Below are 19,700 nucleotides of genomic sequence, written 5' to 3'. Positions count from 1 at the left end.
ATATTCAAATTCATTTTACATGGAGAATGATAAAAAAGGGGGAAAATGAAAAAAAAAAAAAATGAGACAGGTGGGGCTAAAAGCTGAAAGCGAAGAGATAAGAATAGAGGTGAGCAGAATAGAGATTGCAAGATAACACCCTAGAAGGCTGCTTCTCCACCTGCAGAAACAGAAAAAAAAAAAAAAGCAGCGATAAACGTAGCAACAACAAACGCTGAAAAGCACACAGTACTAATTATTACAAGCTGCATTTGGTGGCAACTGCACAACTGCAGCCCAATATAGAGAGTATCTCTAAACACCTGAATGCAAAGACCTTTGGGGGTGGGGGGGTCCGACCCTGTCTGTATGATATAATGTGGCATTAGATGGATTTTTTTTCCTGCTATTGCAAAACATAATTTATTTTTTTACAAAGATTATAGTCATAAGTACATCTTGGATAACTTCTTTACTGATTTAAAAAAATATATATATATATTTCTTTGATAATTGGACTCTAAATCAAGAAACACGTTTTGTTTGGGGGCTTTTTAACGCGTCCATGTTTTTGTTTGTTTTTTGTTTTGTTTTTTTCCTGTCCTGTCTTTCACAGAAGATTTCAATTCCACGGTCAGAAACTTCCAGCGAGCTGCAAACATTTACTTTCGACCTGTCGAATGTGGGCAGAGACAACCCCCAGGGCAGCTTCGACTGCATCCAGCAGTACATCACCAGGTGAAAGCTAAAGCAGATTCACATCCCTTTTTTTCCCCTCTTTCAGTGAGAACTGACTTCACACAAGTTTTGAGCTGAATGAACACACCTCTGTTAGATGCACTTGCGAACTACAGTAAGAAATGAATTTATACATCCAGGGGTTACATGTGTAGCCACTTGCACACTTTCATTTGGTAGCAGAGAAGCTACACGAGAACTAATGAGTCTAAAAAGGAACACGTGATTAATCGAATAAACACACGTGGATTTTAGTGCCTAAAATGACGGGCACAGAAAGTGAAAGGGGAACAATGAGAATCTTGTCTTTTTCAGATTTCTGACCCCAATTATTCTGAAAGTATTTTTAACATGTGGGTCAGGCAGAGTTCATTTAAGTCTCTCCCTAGATCCTAATCAGGCTTGAATTGCAGCCTGAAACCCAAATGACCGAGCTCAGCTTTTGCAGACCGTGCCGGCAGCGTCTCATTTTCCACCAAAGTGGAGGAGAATCAAAAAAAACAGTCGGAAAGTCAGGAAAGAATCAGATTTTATGTGGCAATGAGCTGCACAGTGGGAAACCATGGCTGGTTGGAGGAAATTGGAAAAATAATCGTTGTTCCCACAGAAGATTTATTCAATCTCTGGGTAGGAATGAAAAGTTGAAAAATAACAAAAATGGCTTCTGCATGTAATGCAAAAGCGTATGTGAGAATGGCTTGGCTTCCTTTCAATTGGCTATCAAATCAATGTTTTGTTTTTTTTTCTTTCATACTTGTGTTTCAACTTTTCTCCTCTTTCTGCCTGTGTTTTTCTTCGCGTCTGCTCTTTGTTTTGGTAGTGAAGGGGGCATTCAGCTGGACTGTCTGGGCAGCATCCAGGACAAGATCACAGTGCGAGCCACCGACGACTCCTACCAGAAGGCCAGAGAGAGCATGGCCCAGGCTGAGGAGACGACTCGCAGCAGGAGTGCCATCGTCATCAAGCCGGGGGGGAGATACGTAGGTGAGGAAGGCTGGATATTGACTCGAACATACTGTTGCTCAGTGCATAATGTGCTTTTAGCCTTGAGCTTCCCAGACTGCTAGCTTATAAGTTTGTGTTTAGTTTCTGAGGAGAGCAATCAGACCCTCCACTTAGACATTGTAAACATGTCAGGAGTTAAATTACTGAGTCGGACTGGAAGAATCTGCAAACATCCAAGTGATGATGTAGTTTTGCTCTTCTTGTGAACTGGTTCACCCTGGATTTGATGGGCTGTTTGGGTCAAATAGCAAATGATTTTTGAGGTTGTTCCATTCACCGGCTACTTTCTCGGTGCATTTCTGCTGCGCAGCACTTTTTTAATAAAACATTCGACGAGTTCAGCGACCCAAAAGGGAAAACCATAAATGTCTCTGTGCATAATTAAAAAAACTTTTATATATATTTTTAATTGTGTTTGTATATAGAAAAATTCTTTTCATGTGTGGCTGACTTTCAAAGGTAAGAAAGTCCAGATCCGGAAACCGGCACCTGGGCTTTCAGACGTGGCCCCGTCACGGAGGACGTCTCGGCCCGTCCTCATCTCCAGCAGCACGCAGAAGAAAGCCACGACTCAGCACCGGCCTCTCCGTGAGCGCCTCGTACACCTGCTGGCCCTGAAGCCTTACAAAAAGCCTGAACTGATTTTGAGGTTGCAGAAGGACGGCCTGTCACAGCTCGACAAAGAATCCCTGGACAGCCACCTGCAACAGGCGAGTCATGGAAACATCTACGACATTGGGGTTTTCATTTTCTCCACTCACTTTCATCTTCAGTGTCATTCCCCCAGATTAGTTGGCGAAGATTAGTGTATTAACGCAGTGCTATGTTTCTGTTCTTAGGTTGCCAATTTGAATGGGAAAGAAAATACCTTCACATTGAAGGATTTTATGTACAAGGAAGTCCAGAAGGACTGGCCAGGATACACGGAGGGAGACCAGCAGCTTCTCAAGAGAATTTTGTTCAGGTATGTCACCTTGTATTTTTTTCAGGATTGGATGTAGTAGACCAACACAATCGGCACATAATTATGAAGTACAAAGAAAAGGTTGCACAGTTTCCAATACTTCCTGCAGCTAAACATCAGAAGACTGTGTTCTGCACTTCTTTTTTACTCTGATGCCTTCAAAATTCAGTGCAAGCAATTGCCTGCATACTGAGCTCGAGCTTTGTGTAAAGAATATTGAAAGAATAATCCTGTTATGTTTATATTATATGTTATGCTTGTCCTTTCCTGAACAATGACACCTGACAATCAAAACTGTGAACTACTGGAAGTTTAAAAAAATTCCTGTAAGTACATCTGGATAAGGGACTTTTTGACCCTGTTTAATCAAAAAGACAAAAGCAGAAAAGTTGTTTTTGACGTGTTTTGCCTATGAGGAAGAGAAACAGGAAAAGGCCAAAGGATATCGATAAGGGACTATGCAAGCTTTGCTAAGGAGGGATAGATTCAAAGTTGAGTGACATTTTAAAGGCCGTGTCACATGACCCGGTTGACTGACCAAAGAATATATGATATAAAATTACCAGAAACACAGAAACGGGCCAAGGCTGCAAGGGGGGGGGGGACTCATGCTTGTTTAAAACAGATGCTTGTTCATACTGTGGGGAAAAAAACAAAACAAAACAAAAAAAACTTTCCAGTTGCCTGTTGGAAAATAACACTCTAAAGTTAATTTTATGTAAACTTTTGTAGATTTTTCTACTTCCTTTTTGGTTTTACACAAAATAAGGTCATTAAAAAATCCTGCATAAATAACTTATTTTTTTAAAAAATATTATTTTACATATTTGTTCAAATTATTATTATTATTACTATTACTACTAACATAATATAAGACAGATATTCTGTGAAAGAATTGAGCTGTTCTACCTTCTCCCAGTGTTTATTTTTCTTTGGTTTGTTTTAAGTTTTGTTCATAAAACTTGCTGAAATGTAGTAAAAATAATAACACAGATGTATTTTGAAGCAGTCTTCAATTGAAACATTTACAAACATAGCGGCTGAACTATCCCACTCTAAATGGATTTCTGTTTCTTTAATTCCCAGTGCATCCAATGAGTTCACAGACACATTTTGTTTTATAAGACAGTGCAAATGTGCACCTTCTTTCTCTTTTTTGCACTTTCAGCTCAGTTTGTGAGCATCAGCTGACTAAAAACCAGAGCCTCCCACCTAATTCTGCCTCCCCCGCCTTAGTTCCTCTAGAGTTTGGAGCTCATGCAGCAAGTCACGCAGGAGCAGCAGCAGAGCAACATGACTGGAACGCGCATGATGCAACAGTGTTCCAGCACATGCTGATCTGTGTGTGAGGTGGAGTCCGTCCAAGGTCCAGCCGAATCGGTCTGCCTCTCGTCTCACTTGCAGTCCCTGCCTGCAGGACTGTCCTCGTGCCAAACCGTGCCCAACAACTGAGTTTGTCATCAGTTGTGGCAACATTGTGCAGCTCTAAGCACCTTTTAATTTTGCAACCGTAATGTCATCTCTATTTGTGCACTCTTAATCCAGAGCAAGCTTTAATGTTTTGCTTCTTGCCATGCTATACATGCATAAAAATCTATGCGTTTTTTTTTAAATCCTGAGACTTCATTTAATCTCTGTGGAGATGACCAGTTTATCTTGGATAGGTTTATATCAACACGGCTCCTTGTTTGGCTGCTACTGCCTAACTGCTTGCTCTACTACAACACGAGGCTCGCTTCGTACCTGGAGCCGTAATGTTTTCTGCTTGGATAAATGAAGCCAAAAGTGCATATCCTCCGAAGCAGGTGTGAACGTCGCAGCCGTGCGAGCTCTGTGTGGGGGTGGCCAGGAATAAAAGCAGTTCAGAAGCAAACACAACCGGTGCCTCGACACCTCCGAACAACTACGTAGCGATTGTTTTCATAATCCCGCTGGCCAAATGGCTTCCTTTCTCAAAGTGAGCTGCACCACCATATTCTCCAGCTCTCACTTTCTTTCTGTCACTGCAGAGTGTTAGCTTGCCGTCTCACTATCTTCCATCAATCTGCTGTAGTTGTTAAGCTATAAAATAAACACTCAACTAACTGTGACAGAGATTTAAAAAAAGAGAGAGAAAATTATCCATTAAATACTTCTTAAAAAACACACTAAATGGGGTTAAACTAACGGAAATGTGTGGGTTTAATTGCTGAAAATTAGCATAATCTGTTTGTGATGAAAACGCTGTTCTGTCAAGTACCTCCTCCTTCACAGTTGTCATAGCTACCCACTCAGCTTCACACGGCAACTGTAACTTGTCTCCGAAGTCCGCTTCCATGTAATTTACTTGTCATCACGGAGATGAGAGCTCAATAGTTTTTGTCGTTTTGAGTGATGCATTTTCAAATTTAAAGGATTTAAATGTGTTGAATTTAGAACATGATGGCACTTACCGGTTTTAGGAGAAAACTTTGAATGTCCAAATATTAGCGACAGTAAAAACAGGATAACAAATTTCCCGTGCCTTAAGCGCTTCTCGCATTCTGTTGCGAGGAATGTGAATAAATGTGGAGCTTTTAGATGATGCTGCTGATGTTTTATTGGTTAATGCTGTTCCACTGAGTGTAGCTTTGACTGTGATGTTTTTTCAAGCTACTTAATGGGATCTGCACCTGTTTTTGCTTGAATTCACACAGAAAACAGGCCCAAACCAGCTCTGCACCCATACCAGAGAGTCCTCCCAAAGAGCTGGGATCCAGTTCTCCGTCTCAGGTGAGTCCCGCCTTCCCTCGTTCACCTGGTGGTCACCTTTTCACCTTCCAAGCATGTTGACTGAGATACTTTTACTGCAGCTTTATGCAACTGCATGTCCACTGTGATTATTAAGTCTATGGCAGTTCAGCTTTCCATCACTTTAAGACATAGGAGACTATTTATTTCCCCTTTTTGTGAATTTATTCTGGTTTGAATTTTTGCGTTAACTTTTTATTTTTTATTTTTTGCTTGAGTGTATTTTTGTTTTACAGCTTAATTTGTAATGCATGTCTAACTGCTTCCATTTGACTTGCGTTGCTTACAAACACATGGCCAGCAGGATTATTTACGTTTCCATTCGGCAGACAAACGAGAACCTGCTCTGTTTTATTAATAGCTCCTTCCCTCCAGGTTGTTTTCACCCCAGGCACTTACTGTATGCCCCATTCTTTCCTGTCCCTCCCTTTGCAAACACAACACAGACACGTACACACACACACACACACACACACATACACATACATGCGTAAAAGACAGCAGTACTGAAGGATTAGTTTGTAGGATATTTCTTACAAGTAGCCACAGAGAGCTTAGTGTAATGTTCAGGTTAAATCAGGAAGTTCCACAATGCAGTTTTTCATACTCACTGGACAAATACAGTAGATTTCAAAAGTGTTACTTCCCGTCGGTCACATACTTGCACCCTTTAAGTGCCAAACATCCTGAACAAGTCAACAGAATAACAAAAGCATATGTTACTGTTAAAGCATCTGTTTCCACTTAACATCTGTTAATACAAAGTGAATGCACTTGCTGCTGAAATTGTGTTATATAAATAAAATTACATTACATTACACTAAGAAAAAAAAAACTGATTGCATAAATGTTCACTCATGTAAACTACTGTTGATTTTTTATTTTTTATTTTTTTTCTTCTCAAAATCGGTTTTCTTCCTCGTCATTGTGAGGATGTCCACGGCCATTTTCAAGTGACCCAACAGGTCTTCTGTCAGATTTACCTTGTTGCATACAAGGAATCGTAACCCTAGATCACAATGCTTCCACCACCATCTTTCACTGATGTTATGTCTGTTTTTGTTTTCCCTGAAAGTGCCTTTTGAAAATGTAAAGTTTGGGTTCATAAATTCATATCTCAGTTTGCCTCAAGGTTTTGGGAAAATGTTAGCCTTGTGAATGTTTTGTACCCTTCTCCTGATTGATACATTTTTACAGTGTGCTCCCTTTGATTCTTAGTAGGCTCTTTGGAAACTGTGACTGTATTTGAAACTGAAGTTCATTCTTCATTTTCAGTTGAATTATGCAGAACATATTTGATTTTACCATATCACAAAAAATGTGACATTTTTAGAGATGTTCGTACATGGAGGCTCCATCCATGGATAGTTTTGATCTCATATTAAGGTGTTGGACGAGTTATGCAAAATAATTCTTTTGAAGGGGTAAATGAGTCTTGCAGATGCAGCCCCAATCATTAATTGGTTCTTGATCTATCTTTCCAGCGTTATGCTGAGACGTTTTAAGGATGTTAGTTTAGATTCTCAGCCATCTGGACATGGTAATCGTGAAAGTTAAAAATGAAGGTGCCGGTAACTGGACTTCTCTCGTTTTCTTGAAGATATCCAAAAGGTTTCTTCAGTTCTGAAACTTAGAAAGCATCAGGTCCACAATGTGTAATCAGTAACAGTCACATGGAAAGGGCGATATCACCCTTATTGATGTCACTAATGAGGTCATGTGAAATCCTGGCCCTACCCTCTATTATATTCCCTTTTTAAGTCTCGTTGACTCTGATGATCCTATCAAATCCCCAACAATGTCAACAACAGTGACTACAGTTTTGGTCAAATGTCTCAAGGTACGAGTTTCTGTGAAACCGCCTGGAGAAACAAGTCAAGGCAACACTGTAGATGTTAAGGAGGTTTGAATTTTAGACAGCTTCCTCTTTTCAAGGTTGGTTTTTCATATTTCACATAGATGGCTTCTTTCACGCCTCTCAAACCGTCGGTCTTCCCTGTCCAAAATGTGTACATTGTTATCTTTGAAGGATTGTTCTTTGTCCTTGAGATGTAGATAAACCTCTGAGTCTTGGCCTGAGTTAGCTCATCTGTGCAGCTGCTGTTTTGCTTCTCCAGTGTAAATGTCTGAACATTCTTCACTGCGCTGGACTGCATTTACCAAACCACTGAGCTTTTGTTTGGGTGTTTTGTCCTTTGTCTGAGAGCTTTACTAGATTTAAAACGTACCAGAAAATTGTGTTTGGAAAACATCCTTCATTAGTGACGACAACGACCTCATTATCTTTAGTTAAAAAAAAAAAATAAAGTCCTCCTTACTTTATTCATGCATAGATAAAGATTAGGGAAAGCATTTGAGAATCTCATTATATATTAGATGAATACATGCATGTCCCACTTGTTCATTTTCTCCACTTCCCTCACATTTATCTTTAGGATATTTCTTACAAGTAGCCACAGAGAGCTTAGAAATGCAGTAGTACTGCATTTCTGTACAGCAGTACTACTGCACAGAAATGCCCTGGTGCTTTTACATGTCAATCATCGGGAAGGGGCAATTCAGTGTCGGTCGGGGGCAGAAACCTCCACACCCCCTTTGGCACTGCCCCTGTCTCTATTGCCCCATCAGGGTGATTGCTCCTGATTAAAACTAAAGAGCCCTATACTTACAACATGAGTTTCTGAACTGAAGAAGGTTTGGGTGAGAGGATGAAACGTCTTCAGGATAATAAGAGAAGTCCAGTTCAAGTACTCATTTTAAGTGTTTTGGAACATTTTGGTGAAAAAACAGCTTTTCTGTAATCTATTCTTGCATATATTTGCACCTGTCTTTAACACCTGGTGTCTTATTTTTCACCAGAAACGGCCGACTGTTGACTTCATCGACCCTCTTGCCAACAAAAAGCCCAGAATATCACACCTTGCCAGCAAGGCCGCAACAGTCCAAATAAACGGCAAGCTCGGCTCTTCGTGCGGGCGAGGAGACTCCGGCGGCGCAGTGTCGACGTCCGAAAGCGGCATGACGTCCGGCTCGCAGCCGCTCCCGGTGCTAGACATCCCGCGTCCTTTCGAGGCTTTGTCGGACGTCAGCAACGACTCCAGTAACAACGGGCGGGACGGCGACTCTCAGGAAACGACGCTGTCCGAGAGGCTCAGTCAGCCGCCATCGCTCCTGTCCGTGTCGACGGTGGCCTCAGCGCCCAGCATAGGCACATCGTCCTCCGGGCACACCGTGCTGGAGGGCCCGCGGGACAATGGCCCTTTAGCGGTGAACAACAAATCCAGAAAGAAGTCAAAAAAGCATAAAGACAAGGAGAAAAGCAAGGACAAGGGGAAAGGGAGGGCGAAGGAGAAAAAGATCTGTCAAGAGCCTGCGTCTGAGCCCAAAGCAGCATGTGAGATGAGCCTGACAAACTTCAAGAACAGTATTGCGTTTAAAAGCACAGGTAAGACCCAGCACACTCACACATTGTGTGTTTCTCAATAAAATACTACTTTATGTATACAAGTGTTAGTCATCCCACTGAGTAGGTGATGAATCATGTGACCTGAAAGCTTCTCAGTGTCTAAAGTGAGACCCCTGCTGTTCAACTTCATGTCCAAAATATTCTCTGCTCTGTTCTTTATGGAAATATTCCCTTATTTATGTACAGGTTCATCTCAATAAGATAGAAGTTCAAGTGCTGATTTATGTCTATTTTGATTGATTATGGTGTTCATCTAACAAAAAACATCAAAAAGTTGATCAGAACAGAAATGTTGCAGCCTACGAACTAAGAAGCAGACAGTCGCCAGCAGTGTTCCCATTAAATATGTGCGCAAAAAATGTAGATGTTCCGCTAACGTCGAAGAAAAAAAACCTCCACAATTTTGCAAATTCATTTAATAAGAAATTTAAGATGATGTGAATAAGTTTTGATATGGCTGTAAAACCACAAAAACTTAGCTAAAAATACAAGTTTTTATTTTTCTTCAGTTAGTTTTTAAGCAAATTTGTATTTATAACTCCAATTTGCACAATTTTATGGTCAATTGAATCACAACTGCTGACAGCTTTTGTTTGTGAGGATAAGAGGCGTAAAGAAGCAAGCTCCTCAGATGCTAATAGAAAATTGAGTGGAAGGAAGACATTGTAGAGAAAAGCGCACAGGCAACAGGAATTACCACAGCTTTCAGAAGATTGCAAGGCAAAACCAGTTGTGGGAGGCAGACAGACCATGGCCTGCGACTTAAGTCTGTGTTTCACAAGCCACCAAAAGAGACAAACAGGACATGGATTACAGCAGTCGCATTCCTGGCGTTAAGCTTCTCCTGTACCAGAGACAGCAGAAGCATCCTACCTGGTTCCAGGCTCAGTTTCCCACTACATGCTGTAATAACTGTGTTTGATTGGCCAACAAACTGTCCTGATCTAAACTGTAGAAACTCTTTAAAATATTCCACACACTCACCCATGTGAGTTTCCCCGTTTGAATTGAATTCCTGAAAAAAAAACTCGCCTTTGAGCCGTCTTCACTTGTGCACACAAAATATGTCTGAGTGACGGACCAATGAGCTGACCTTCTTTAAATTAGGTTCTTGTAGTTTGTACCTTGGTCTGTCACATCTTTAAAAAGTAAAACTCAAATTTTTGTGACCTTGTTTCAGATCTGAATGGGATGTGCAAAACTACCAGTATTCCTTCATCATCACCTGAAGTGCCAGATTATTTATTGTGAGTATTAAGTAAGTTACTTAATTGGTTCTAAATATGAAATCTGGATTTTCCCAGTCAGGAATCTTTGTCCACAATCTCAACGAAAGTCATTTAAAAGTAGGAATCACTGAATCCACCAGTCTGTTATTATTAAAATAAATGCCAGATTTATGCTTGTAGATTCAAAGAGCAGGAATCTAGGGATACATCAAGCCTTGTACAATAAAATACAATGTTTTAAAAGTTTATCTTGGTTACTGCACTCATAAAATCATACAGCTAATATGATGGGTTTAATGAAAGACTATACTTCTAGATTTAAAATGCATGGGCTGGGCCCTAATTCAACACTTGGGGTCCAGATGGGGACAACTCTAGCAAGAACAAACCATTTTTTTTTCTCCTCACAATCTGAAGACAAGCTTTGTTAGTGAAACAGTGAGGCACAGGAGAGAAAGGAGGAAGGAAGGCAGGTGTTGGCCAGAGTGCTGAAAACATGTGATTATCTTCTGTCATTTTGGCAGCTGTGGTCAACACAGATCTCCCCCAGGCTGCAATTTAGACAGAAGTCGAGCAAAAATCAGCAGTCACAGACATGATTAATATATTTTGGGGTGTTTGTAGTTTTACAATTTATAAGGGACTTTTTGTATTGCAGCAGAGTTAAAAAAAAATTTCTTCACTTATGTGAAGAAGAATCATTTGTTTGAGCTGTTGTAAAATTCATGTGCAAGGTGCTTTCCGCAGCGATCACGGTTTCAACACAAACAAAAGCTGGCTGCCTTTCTGGCATTTGCGTGAAATGAATCCAGCACGTCTTCTGCTCGCTGGAAACAAACCATGATGTCTGAGGGGGATTTGATGCTCATACTTTTTGTTGTATTTTTAATCCCAGAAAGTACACAGTGATCACCTCCCCGGAGCAGCGCCAAAGGTATAAAAACGATTTCAACGCCGAATACAGCGAGTACCGGGGTCTGCACGCTCGAATAGAGGGCATCACCCGGCAGTTCACTGTGCTCGACAACGAGCTGAAGCAGCTTCTACAGGGCACAGACAAGTACAAGGTACATGCGAAACGAACACAAAGTAATGCTCAGAAGGAAGTCTGACGACAAGGCTGATAAAATAGTAAAGACAGGGTTTCTGCAAGCTTCAGAAATGTTTTTCATAATGCATTCTTCACTTTTATGCGCCATTTATTCACTGCTGTTTTCACCCAAGTTTTTTTTTCATTTGATGAATTTAACTGTCAAGATTTTATTTATTTATTTATTTTTTGGTTGGATCTTATTGTTCTGTAACAAAAAACAGCGGCAAATCTAAAATGGAGCAAACAATAAATCATCCAATGGAATCAGCCAGTTTTCCTTTAACCGCCTTTGACTGGTGATCAGCAGGTCACATGTTTCTCCCCATTTATTAGATGCACTAAAATTAATCTACCATGAAACCTACAATAGAGCAGTTTATCTTCAACTTGATATATATATATATATATATATATATATATATATATATATATATATATATCAATGCAGTCAAAATTTTAATATGCATGAGTTTATGTACGAGTCTGGTGCATCTAAAGAAATTGCTAATAAAAGTGCAGTAAGCCACAAATTGAAAAAGGATGCAGATAATTTATAGCTGCGTTGCTCAAAACTGTCAGTGGAAAATGCTTTAAAGGCTACAAAAATGTATTTTTATTATAAAGGATTGCAAAAATGAAACAAAATGATATATAGTCTGAAGAATTTACAATAGGACTGTGTGTAGATTAATATGACCTATTTTCCTTTAGTTCAGTGGAAGCGTTTCCTTGTTGCACTATGAGAGAGCGAATGGGGAAGGAATGCGTCGCATCCCAAGGCTGGAAGTTGAAACCTACATGATTGTAACCAAAGTGTGCATTTTGCACCTGCTATTGCATTTACACATCATGCCACCCAACAATAATTACTTACAAATTCAGCATTCTAATTTGAATTTTTCCCATGCCAAATTTCTTAACTTTCACAGCTGCTGAATCCATATGTTCAGTGCTAGCCCAGTGTACTCGTATATTTCAAACTCTGGATGATACTAAAGCTGTGAGTCCTCTGGTTTTGCGTTTCTGTCTTCGTTTTCTATTCCACGAGACTTAAAATCGACTTAAATGGGGCAGTCAGGAGATTCCTGACTGCCTTCAGAAATTAGTTTCAGACTTTAAACAGTGGTAAAAAAAATAAATAGGGATAGTCTTTGCCCTCTGCGGTAGCATCTGTTGTAGTTTCTCTTTTATAAATTTATTTTTTAGGAAGAATATTTGAATCAGAGTCACATTTAAGTAGGTCAGGTCAATGTAACCTTCCGAAACTTGCAGAAACCTTGTAAAGATTAAGGAAATGCTGTTTCAGTATTTCACATTCATTTAGAATGCTCTTTATTTTTGTTTTTTCCCCAACAGTCAATCCACAATCAGATACTTCAAGAGTATCATAAGATCAAAAAGGTAAAAACATTTTTGCTGATTTTTATTTATTTATTTTATTTTTTAAGAAAATGTGAGTCTGATCAGGCTGTGACTCTGCACTTCTGTCTTCACAGACTAATCCAAATTATAGCCAAGAGAAGAACCGCTGTGAACATCTACACAAGAAACTGGCTCATATAAAGAAACTTATCGCAGAGTACGATCATCAGCAACTTTAAACGTAGTCACTAGAGTCCGTTTCCCTGTTATCCCTGGAAACCGGGCAGATAAAGGGAAAACTTTGGATTCCTCTTCCACTAAAAAGAAATGTCACAAAAGGACAAATCCCATGTGTTGGGGTGAGGCAGGACACATGATCTCTTTTTCCTAAACCTTTTCCTATTGTTTTTTTTTTTTCTTAAGGATGTGGGCCAGATCTGAGCGTAGAAAAAAGTGGATCTATAAATATTGCTCTTCAGCAGCCTACCCTGCCTTTAATGCGCAACAGAGTCTTGAGAGTTTATTGTGAAATATTCCTACTTTCATGGGAGATTTTCCAAATAATTTTTCCTGCTTTTGAAACTGGATGAATTTGAACTCTGAGATGAAAACTGCAGATTGTACACCAAAATTAGTTTTTGAACACTTAAAAAAAAAAAAAAAAAAAAGAAATAGTGACTAGCTCATGAGTTTTCTTCACATAATTGTATTGCTCGCAAAGCTGAATCTTTTTAGTTTCCTATTTATTTTTCGTCATTTAACTTTGTTGGTGGGGGTGAAATTATTTTACACTCCTTTAAAAAGAAACAAAATCAAATCAGTGCTTAAAAAAATGCTGTCTCTTTTTTTGTGTCCTCAGATTATGATTGTCTGCCAGTATTTTACTATTCAGAAGCTGCCTTTCCCTTCTAATTGTCAGTGTTGGCAATAGTATTCTTTCTCTTTGTAGAGATGCAGAAATTAGTATTTGAATCAAAAAAAAAACCCAAAAAAAAAACAGAAATGCACAGAGTCGGACACTGGTTTTTGTGTTTGGCTTTTCTGAAAATCGTGGAGATGTCTTAACAGAGCGGGGAGGAAGTTCTCAGTCACCCTTGGAATGTAGATTTATTTTCTTGGAAGCAGTCTCTTCCCCGTCGAGTCGTTCTGCGGTGCTCCTTACAGCAGTGTTTCCTACCAGGCCACCCGTCGGCTCTCAATTGGTACTCTTTCAGGCTTTTGTAGCAACATACGACTTAAAGTTGTTTGAAAGAAGTTATTTTTCAGATCAGATCTCATATCTTTTAAACCTATATGATCATCGTTTGTGTTTAAACATTTACTGTATCTAAAAAGAGAGATATGCTTTTATTTTATTTTTTTTTTTGGGGGGGGGGAGTTGTCTTTAGTTTGACCCCCTTTCTAGTCCCATTAAGATGACTGTTAAGACGAAGGCATCGTTGTCCATCGTCCCGATCCTTCACGTCGAAGGAGCGCCGAGTGTTTTTTGTTTTTTTGTTTTTTTCTTTTTGCCTTTTCAGGACGTGATGTCAACAATGATTGGTTCCTGAAAACGTCTCGCCCAAACCCGCTAACGTCCTCGGAGAAGCCTTTTCGAGAAGCGAGTCGACTTCATCCGCTGAATTCATTTCTTGTATTGATCTCTTTATGTGAATATTACAAATCAGCACTTTCTCTCTCCTGATCTTGCTGTTACTGGGGTGGGAGGGGTTGTCCTAAAGACACTTTTTTCTGTCTCTCAGAATGCATGCTAAATGAATGTTACAATGAGCAGTCTTTTATCTTTACTTGGTTTAAAAAAAGAAGAAGAAGAAAAAACTGCCCAAGAACATCAAAATCCAAGCAAAGGCATCGTCCGGCTGAATTGGCGCGTAATCGGTTGGCCGTGGCTCAGACCAGCATGTTAAACCAAAGCGCCTATCAAGCGAAATGGCACAAAGTGCTTTCACCAAATGTTGGCAAAGAAGGATCTTACAGTATTTTTTTTTTTTACTTCCTGTTTCATTTCTTCACTCTGCATAATTTATAACTCTGCACAACACGTCAAGAGGAAGTCAGAAAATGCTCACTTTGATTTTTTTTTTTTTTTTTTTAGTTTTTTTTTTTAGTTTTTTCTTCTGTTAACACTACATCAACTTTTATCAGAACGGTGTTGGATCATGTGCTGCTGGATCCGAGTTTTGGATCGAAGACGTGAGCAGTCGACACTTCACTTTAACCCACAACCACAGCTGTTTAACAAGGAATGCCTTTGTCCTCATTGTTGCTGTGTTTGGTTTGTAGCGCATCTCTGTTACGGCTCCAGATCCATTGCAGATGAGTTGATGGATGCAAGATGTTTTGAGCCAGTGGAGAGCAAACTTGTCAGTGAAGACATGCCAGCACAGTGCCACTGTTATGAGCTGATTGTGCCAAAATGACCTGTTGTATAGTTCTGTTTCTTGATGATACACATGCTGCTGTGAAAGCAAGGAGGGCTTTGAAGATTAGTCATGAAATATCACAGCTAAAATCCAAAGTATGCTGCTTCTTCTACCTTTTTTTTTTTTTTTTTTTTTTTTTTTCCTTTTGAGAACGATAAGGGACTGGGACTTAAAGTGATTTTTGTTTCAATAAAACTCTTTAACACCCTCGTGGGAAAATCAGAACCGGTTGTTGTGGTATTTATTTTCACAGTTAGGCATTTAATTTCACACAATTAAAGACCCCCTAATTTTTTATGGATTTTGAAAACTAAATGTATAGTGCCTTGCAAAATGAATTAATTCCCCTTGAACTTTTTCCTCATCTTCTCATTTTCAACCACAAATTACAATGCAATTTCGGATTTTCTCTGATGCACAAAAGAACATATAACGAAAGGGGGAAAAAAGTATATATTTTTTTATTTAAAAAAAAAAAAGTTCAGTCTGAATGAAAGGAAAATTTGTGATCATATGTTTCCATGTCTTGCCACAGTTGTAACCCATGAAAATGCTTTCGATTTAAGCCAGTGGTGCATAAACATTTTTTTTTACTCCGGCCAAAATTGGGTTGAATGAGCCGAGGCCAAATTTTCTTTTAATCGTTGTTAGAAACATATATTTATTTTTTTGTGATTTTCTTTTTTTTTCCCACTCAGAAATAATCACAATCAATATTTTAGGCAATCAAAATAGGAAAGAATAATTTATCTTTGCCTAAAATAAGGGTGTTCAGTTTCCTGACTCTTTAGGTGGATTGAGTTTTAATTTGTTTGCCAGGTTATTCTCAGCATCAGAAACGAAACCCATGCCGTTTTCAGCAGAGGTTAAACAAATGGCTTGGCCCATGTCTGTGTGAAGATGTACATTTCTTTTTAAAAACATCGTCCTTAAACATTACAGCGTCCGTCTGCATCAGCTTCAATTGCAGGAGGAACAAAACGTTTACCGTTCTTTTGCTGTGTTTGGAGAGCCACATAAATATTTTGAGGATTGGATGATGGATTGAGCAGTTCTGAGATTTTCTATAGTTAAACTTCTCCATAACTACATCCCTGACCTGCCAGGTGTGGTTAGTCGTTTGTTTTAATCTTGCTGATTAATGCCTTCCTCTGGAGTTTATTTAGGGGTACCAGAATGATGAGGATTTGCATATAAATGCAGGGCTCACTTCCGGACACATTATTGGAACCATAAAATTCCTGTCGTTCCAAAATCAAGTTCTACTTTGTTTCGGTATATTACGTAAATACTCAAGTAATACATTGATGTTTCTGGCTGCAACAAAATGGGTAAGAGGATGCACAACTTTTTTTTTTTTTTTTTACTTGAGATGATGGTCTTTAGATGTCCTTTTCTTTTAACTCCAATAAAATAAAATAAAATAAAACATTTTTTTCAAGCTCTGCTTTCAAAACTGACTTACCCGTTAAAATCACTGTGAGGAGAATGTTGTTACAACTCATTTCCTGTAGATGGCAGCAGTTTCACATTGTAGCCTTTGTCGCATCAGTTTTGTTCCTGCGAGTGTTGGATTACACATGAAACTTAAAATTACCTCCAGTCTCCTTCACTGTTGCATCTTGAGTGCAGTGGTAAGACGTAACAAATTATTGACCCCGGAACAAAAAGACTTCTGTTTAACTCTCTGGTGTACATGGATACGTATCTGAGCAGCATCATTTTCTCACAGCCCATAAATGTTTTTGTGTTTTGTTTTTGTTTTTTATTTAACAAAACTTTGCATCTTTTGCTGTTGGAAGCAAAAGATGCGATGCAGAGGACAAGCCTCGCTGTAATCCGACACAGATCCCAGAAATCTTCACTTTAACTTGTGCTCCACTTGGCTGTGCCGTGCCTGAGCCCTGCTACTCTGGCTCCCGTCCCAAAGTTGGCCTCCGAGCAGCTCGGGGAGTCGAAGGGGGCCCGGTCAGCGAGTTCACCGTGGCAGGCTGCCATTTCTTTCTCCCCAACATACAGCGCCATGCATACTGACATGTTTACACACACACACAGCAGAGCTCCCCTCCCCTTCCGTGTTTCCAAGATTTTTCTTTTTTTTTTTTTTTTAGTTGTCAGATAGGATTTATTTTTGTCTGGATTTCGGTGCTGGTTTCTGTTTGTGCAACTGAATTTGTAACTGTACATTAGACTTTGGGTTACTTTGCTGGAGTTTAAAGGAAAGCAAACATCGATTTCGACACACCAAATAAGTAATGATTAAAAAAGAAAAAAAAAACATTTTCCTCTCATGTACAGCTTGCAAGCATGGACATTTCTATCTATTCACATATTTTAAAGCATTAGTAAAAGCCCATGCATATACATGTGACTGCAGTTAGAAGGGTAAAGCTCTGGGACGTCGTCGTGAAATTTCTCAACTCTTAGACAGGGGCCAGGCTAAATAGTTCTTTACAAAAGGTCCTAATACAGCATGACAAATTGATTTTTTTTCTTACTTTTTTTTTATATATAAAAGAGCCAGTAGCAGTGCTTCTCTCAGCATTTCAACACAAAGCATTGCATTGCATCAATGAGACCCCAAACTGCCAGGTTTGACTGCTGGTAATTTTACTGGGATTGTATCACAATCTGCTTCAGTAATTTGTAGCCAAGCTTTGAGTGTGTGGAAGATCTAAACCTTTGTGCCCACTTTGTATTCTCCTTACATTGTGTTCCCCACCCCCCATAGATATTACCTTTCTATTAATCTTGATCGTTTGACGTGAGGCTTTCACTGTTGTGAGGCCCCCGTTTGTCTGTGTGGATTACATTTCAGTGTATTTTTATGTTCATGAAGTCACGTTCACATCTGATTTGAACTTATTTGTAACTCAAAAGTGAAACAATACTAGATTGATGATGCTAGTGTTTTGAAATGTTTGAGTAAATCATATCTTTCATAGATACTCCCAGTGTTTATATAATGAGCTACAATCTGAGTTCACGTCGCAGCTGCACATGACTGAACCCACTAAACAATATTGACTCTGTTCTAGTTTAGCAACCTAAATTAGTCAGCTTCTTTAAAATAAATAAATAAAAATTCTCCCTAATGTCTGTAATTCTTATTTATGCGCTTGCCATCAAATCTGTGACCTTTGGCTGCAAAATCTGCGATCGTCCATGAAAAGACAAGATTTTGGTGAGCAGCAGTTTATTAAAATGAAACCCACCTCATTGTGGATGTTTTACAGCTGTGCAGATAACCTCTAGTGAATTAATATAGCATCCAAATTGTGTGCTGTTGTGCGGCACTGAGCACAGTTTATTTAATCGCCCTAAATTGCTCCACAAATGCATGACTCATCAATTTCGTGCAGATGCTGGAAGTGTTCATTATCAATAGCAGCTGCGCAAAGTTGTTAATGCTGTTGATTTTGATCAACCTACAAAACTCCCCGTGAGAAGAGCTGCGCCTTATTTACTCTACTGGTCGAGTTGACGATTGGAAAAACACATTACGGTGTTTTGGAGTTGCGTCAAGTAGAAAAACAGATTACTACTGACCTAATTTGAATTTTAACTTCTTTTTTTTTTTTGTCCAATTTATTTGGTAAAATTAAAGATTTTGTAGCAGATATCTGTTGTAACGGTAAACTATTGCAACACTGGAAGCTGCCAGAACTGACTTCAGTATTTGTTTTGCAGGGTTTAACTCTTTTTTTTGTGTGCGATAGTTCCCTGCTGTGACCTTTGATCAAGCACATTGATCCCTTCTTCTTGTGTTTGCATTTTCCAAAGGTCGTCTATGTACCCTCTACTGAGCTCAATAAGGTTAAAGTGCTGACTTTATTGAATTTCTTCATGAATTTTTCTTCATTATGAAAAGTATCAAGTAAAATAAGGGTGAGAGATCGCCTCTGTATTTTATTTTTTATTTTTTACTGACTTTTCTCCCAGTAACCTTCTCACAACCCGATTACACTTCACACAGACTGATAACATCTATAGTATTACTACATGTTTTATAGGAATGTTTCAGCTTTGGGTTGCTCAATATTTCTTTCTCTGGAATTTCCATTTATCTTTTTTACGTACCTTAATCATTCTGTGCTTCCCTTGACCTGGTTAGCTTCTTCTGCAGGAGTGTTGCTGTCATCTGAGATCTCTGCCTGTTGCAACAGCTCAGCGTAGAATATGATCAAACATGCTGAAGTCAGACCAAAAAAGATTGTTCAAAGTTTAAAGGCCACTCTTGCCACTCCAAGCTGTCAAAAAGAAGCAACGGAGAGCCTGTGCCAAGGAGCATTGAAGCTGCACTGAGAGAAATGCATCAGCAACACTGTAGATTAGTTTGTTGCGTATGGGACGGTATATTCACAGACCAGTAAGGACAAAAACATGTTTCCTTGATGGCGTTAGCCTCTTTCATCAGGATAAAGTGCCCTGTTGTATATATTTTTTTGCTTTGGGTCAACAATAATGCACACCATGCTGAGTTGGCCTCCAAATTTTCCAAATCTCAATCCAATGGAGCATCTGTGACGTTCTGGATGAACAAGTCCAATCCATGGAGGGCCAGTCTGGCAACTTGCAGAACGTGATAGATTTGTGGCTAACAACGTCTCGGTGCCAAATACCACAGCAAAGTGCACCTTCACGAGTCAAACGGAGGCCACATCTAAACAGA

The 19,700-nt window shown here is 39.3% G+C and overlaps 1 protein-coding gene across 1 annotated transcript in view; it reads left to right on the top strand.

The window, feature by feature from the left end:
* The window catches only part of ell (elongation factor RNA polymerase II), a 47,227-nt gene extending 33,579 nt beyond the window's left edge, over window positions 1-13,648 (top strand). Inside the window, exons 3-12 of the mRNA XM_015037743.1 lie at window positions 596-717; window positions 1,538-1,701; window positions 2,182-2,432; window positions 2,562-2,686; window positions 5,362-5,437; window positions 8,315-8,900; window positions 10,102-10,168; window positions 11,046-11,217; window positions 12,600-12,644; window positions 12,740-13,648. Of these exons, the coding sequence (XP_014893229.1) occupies window positions 596-717; window positions 1,538-1,701; window positions 2,182-2,432; window positions 2,562-2,686; window positions 5,362-5,437; window positions 8,315-8,900; window positions 10,102-10,168; window positions 11,046-11,217; window positions 12,600-12,644; window positions 12,740-12,844 (1,713 nt within the window). The 3' untranslated portion in view covers window positions 12,845-13,648. The remainder of the gene's footprint in view (window positions 1-595; window positions 718-1,537; window positions 1,702-2,181; window positions 2,433-2,561; window positions 2,687-5,361; window positions 5,438-8,314; window positions 8,901-10,101; window positions 10,169-11,045; window positions 11,218-12,599; window positions 12,645-12,739) is intronic.
* Window positions 13,649-19,700: the final 6,052 nt, after the last annotated feature.

Source organism: Poecilia latipinna, unplaced genomic scaffold, assembly GCF_001443285.1.
Source record: "Poecilia latipinna isolate Pla-1442-1.1 unplaced genomic scaffold, P_latipinna-1.0 Scaffold418, whole genome shotgun sequence".
In the NCBI taxonomy this organism is placed as follows: Eukaryota; Metazoa; Chordata; class Actinopteri; order Cyprinodontiformes; family Poeciliidae; genus Poecilia; species Poecilia latipinna.
Note: the sequence above shows the minus strand (reverse complement) of the source record. Positions and strands in the feature narration are given on the sequence as shown.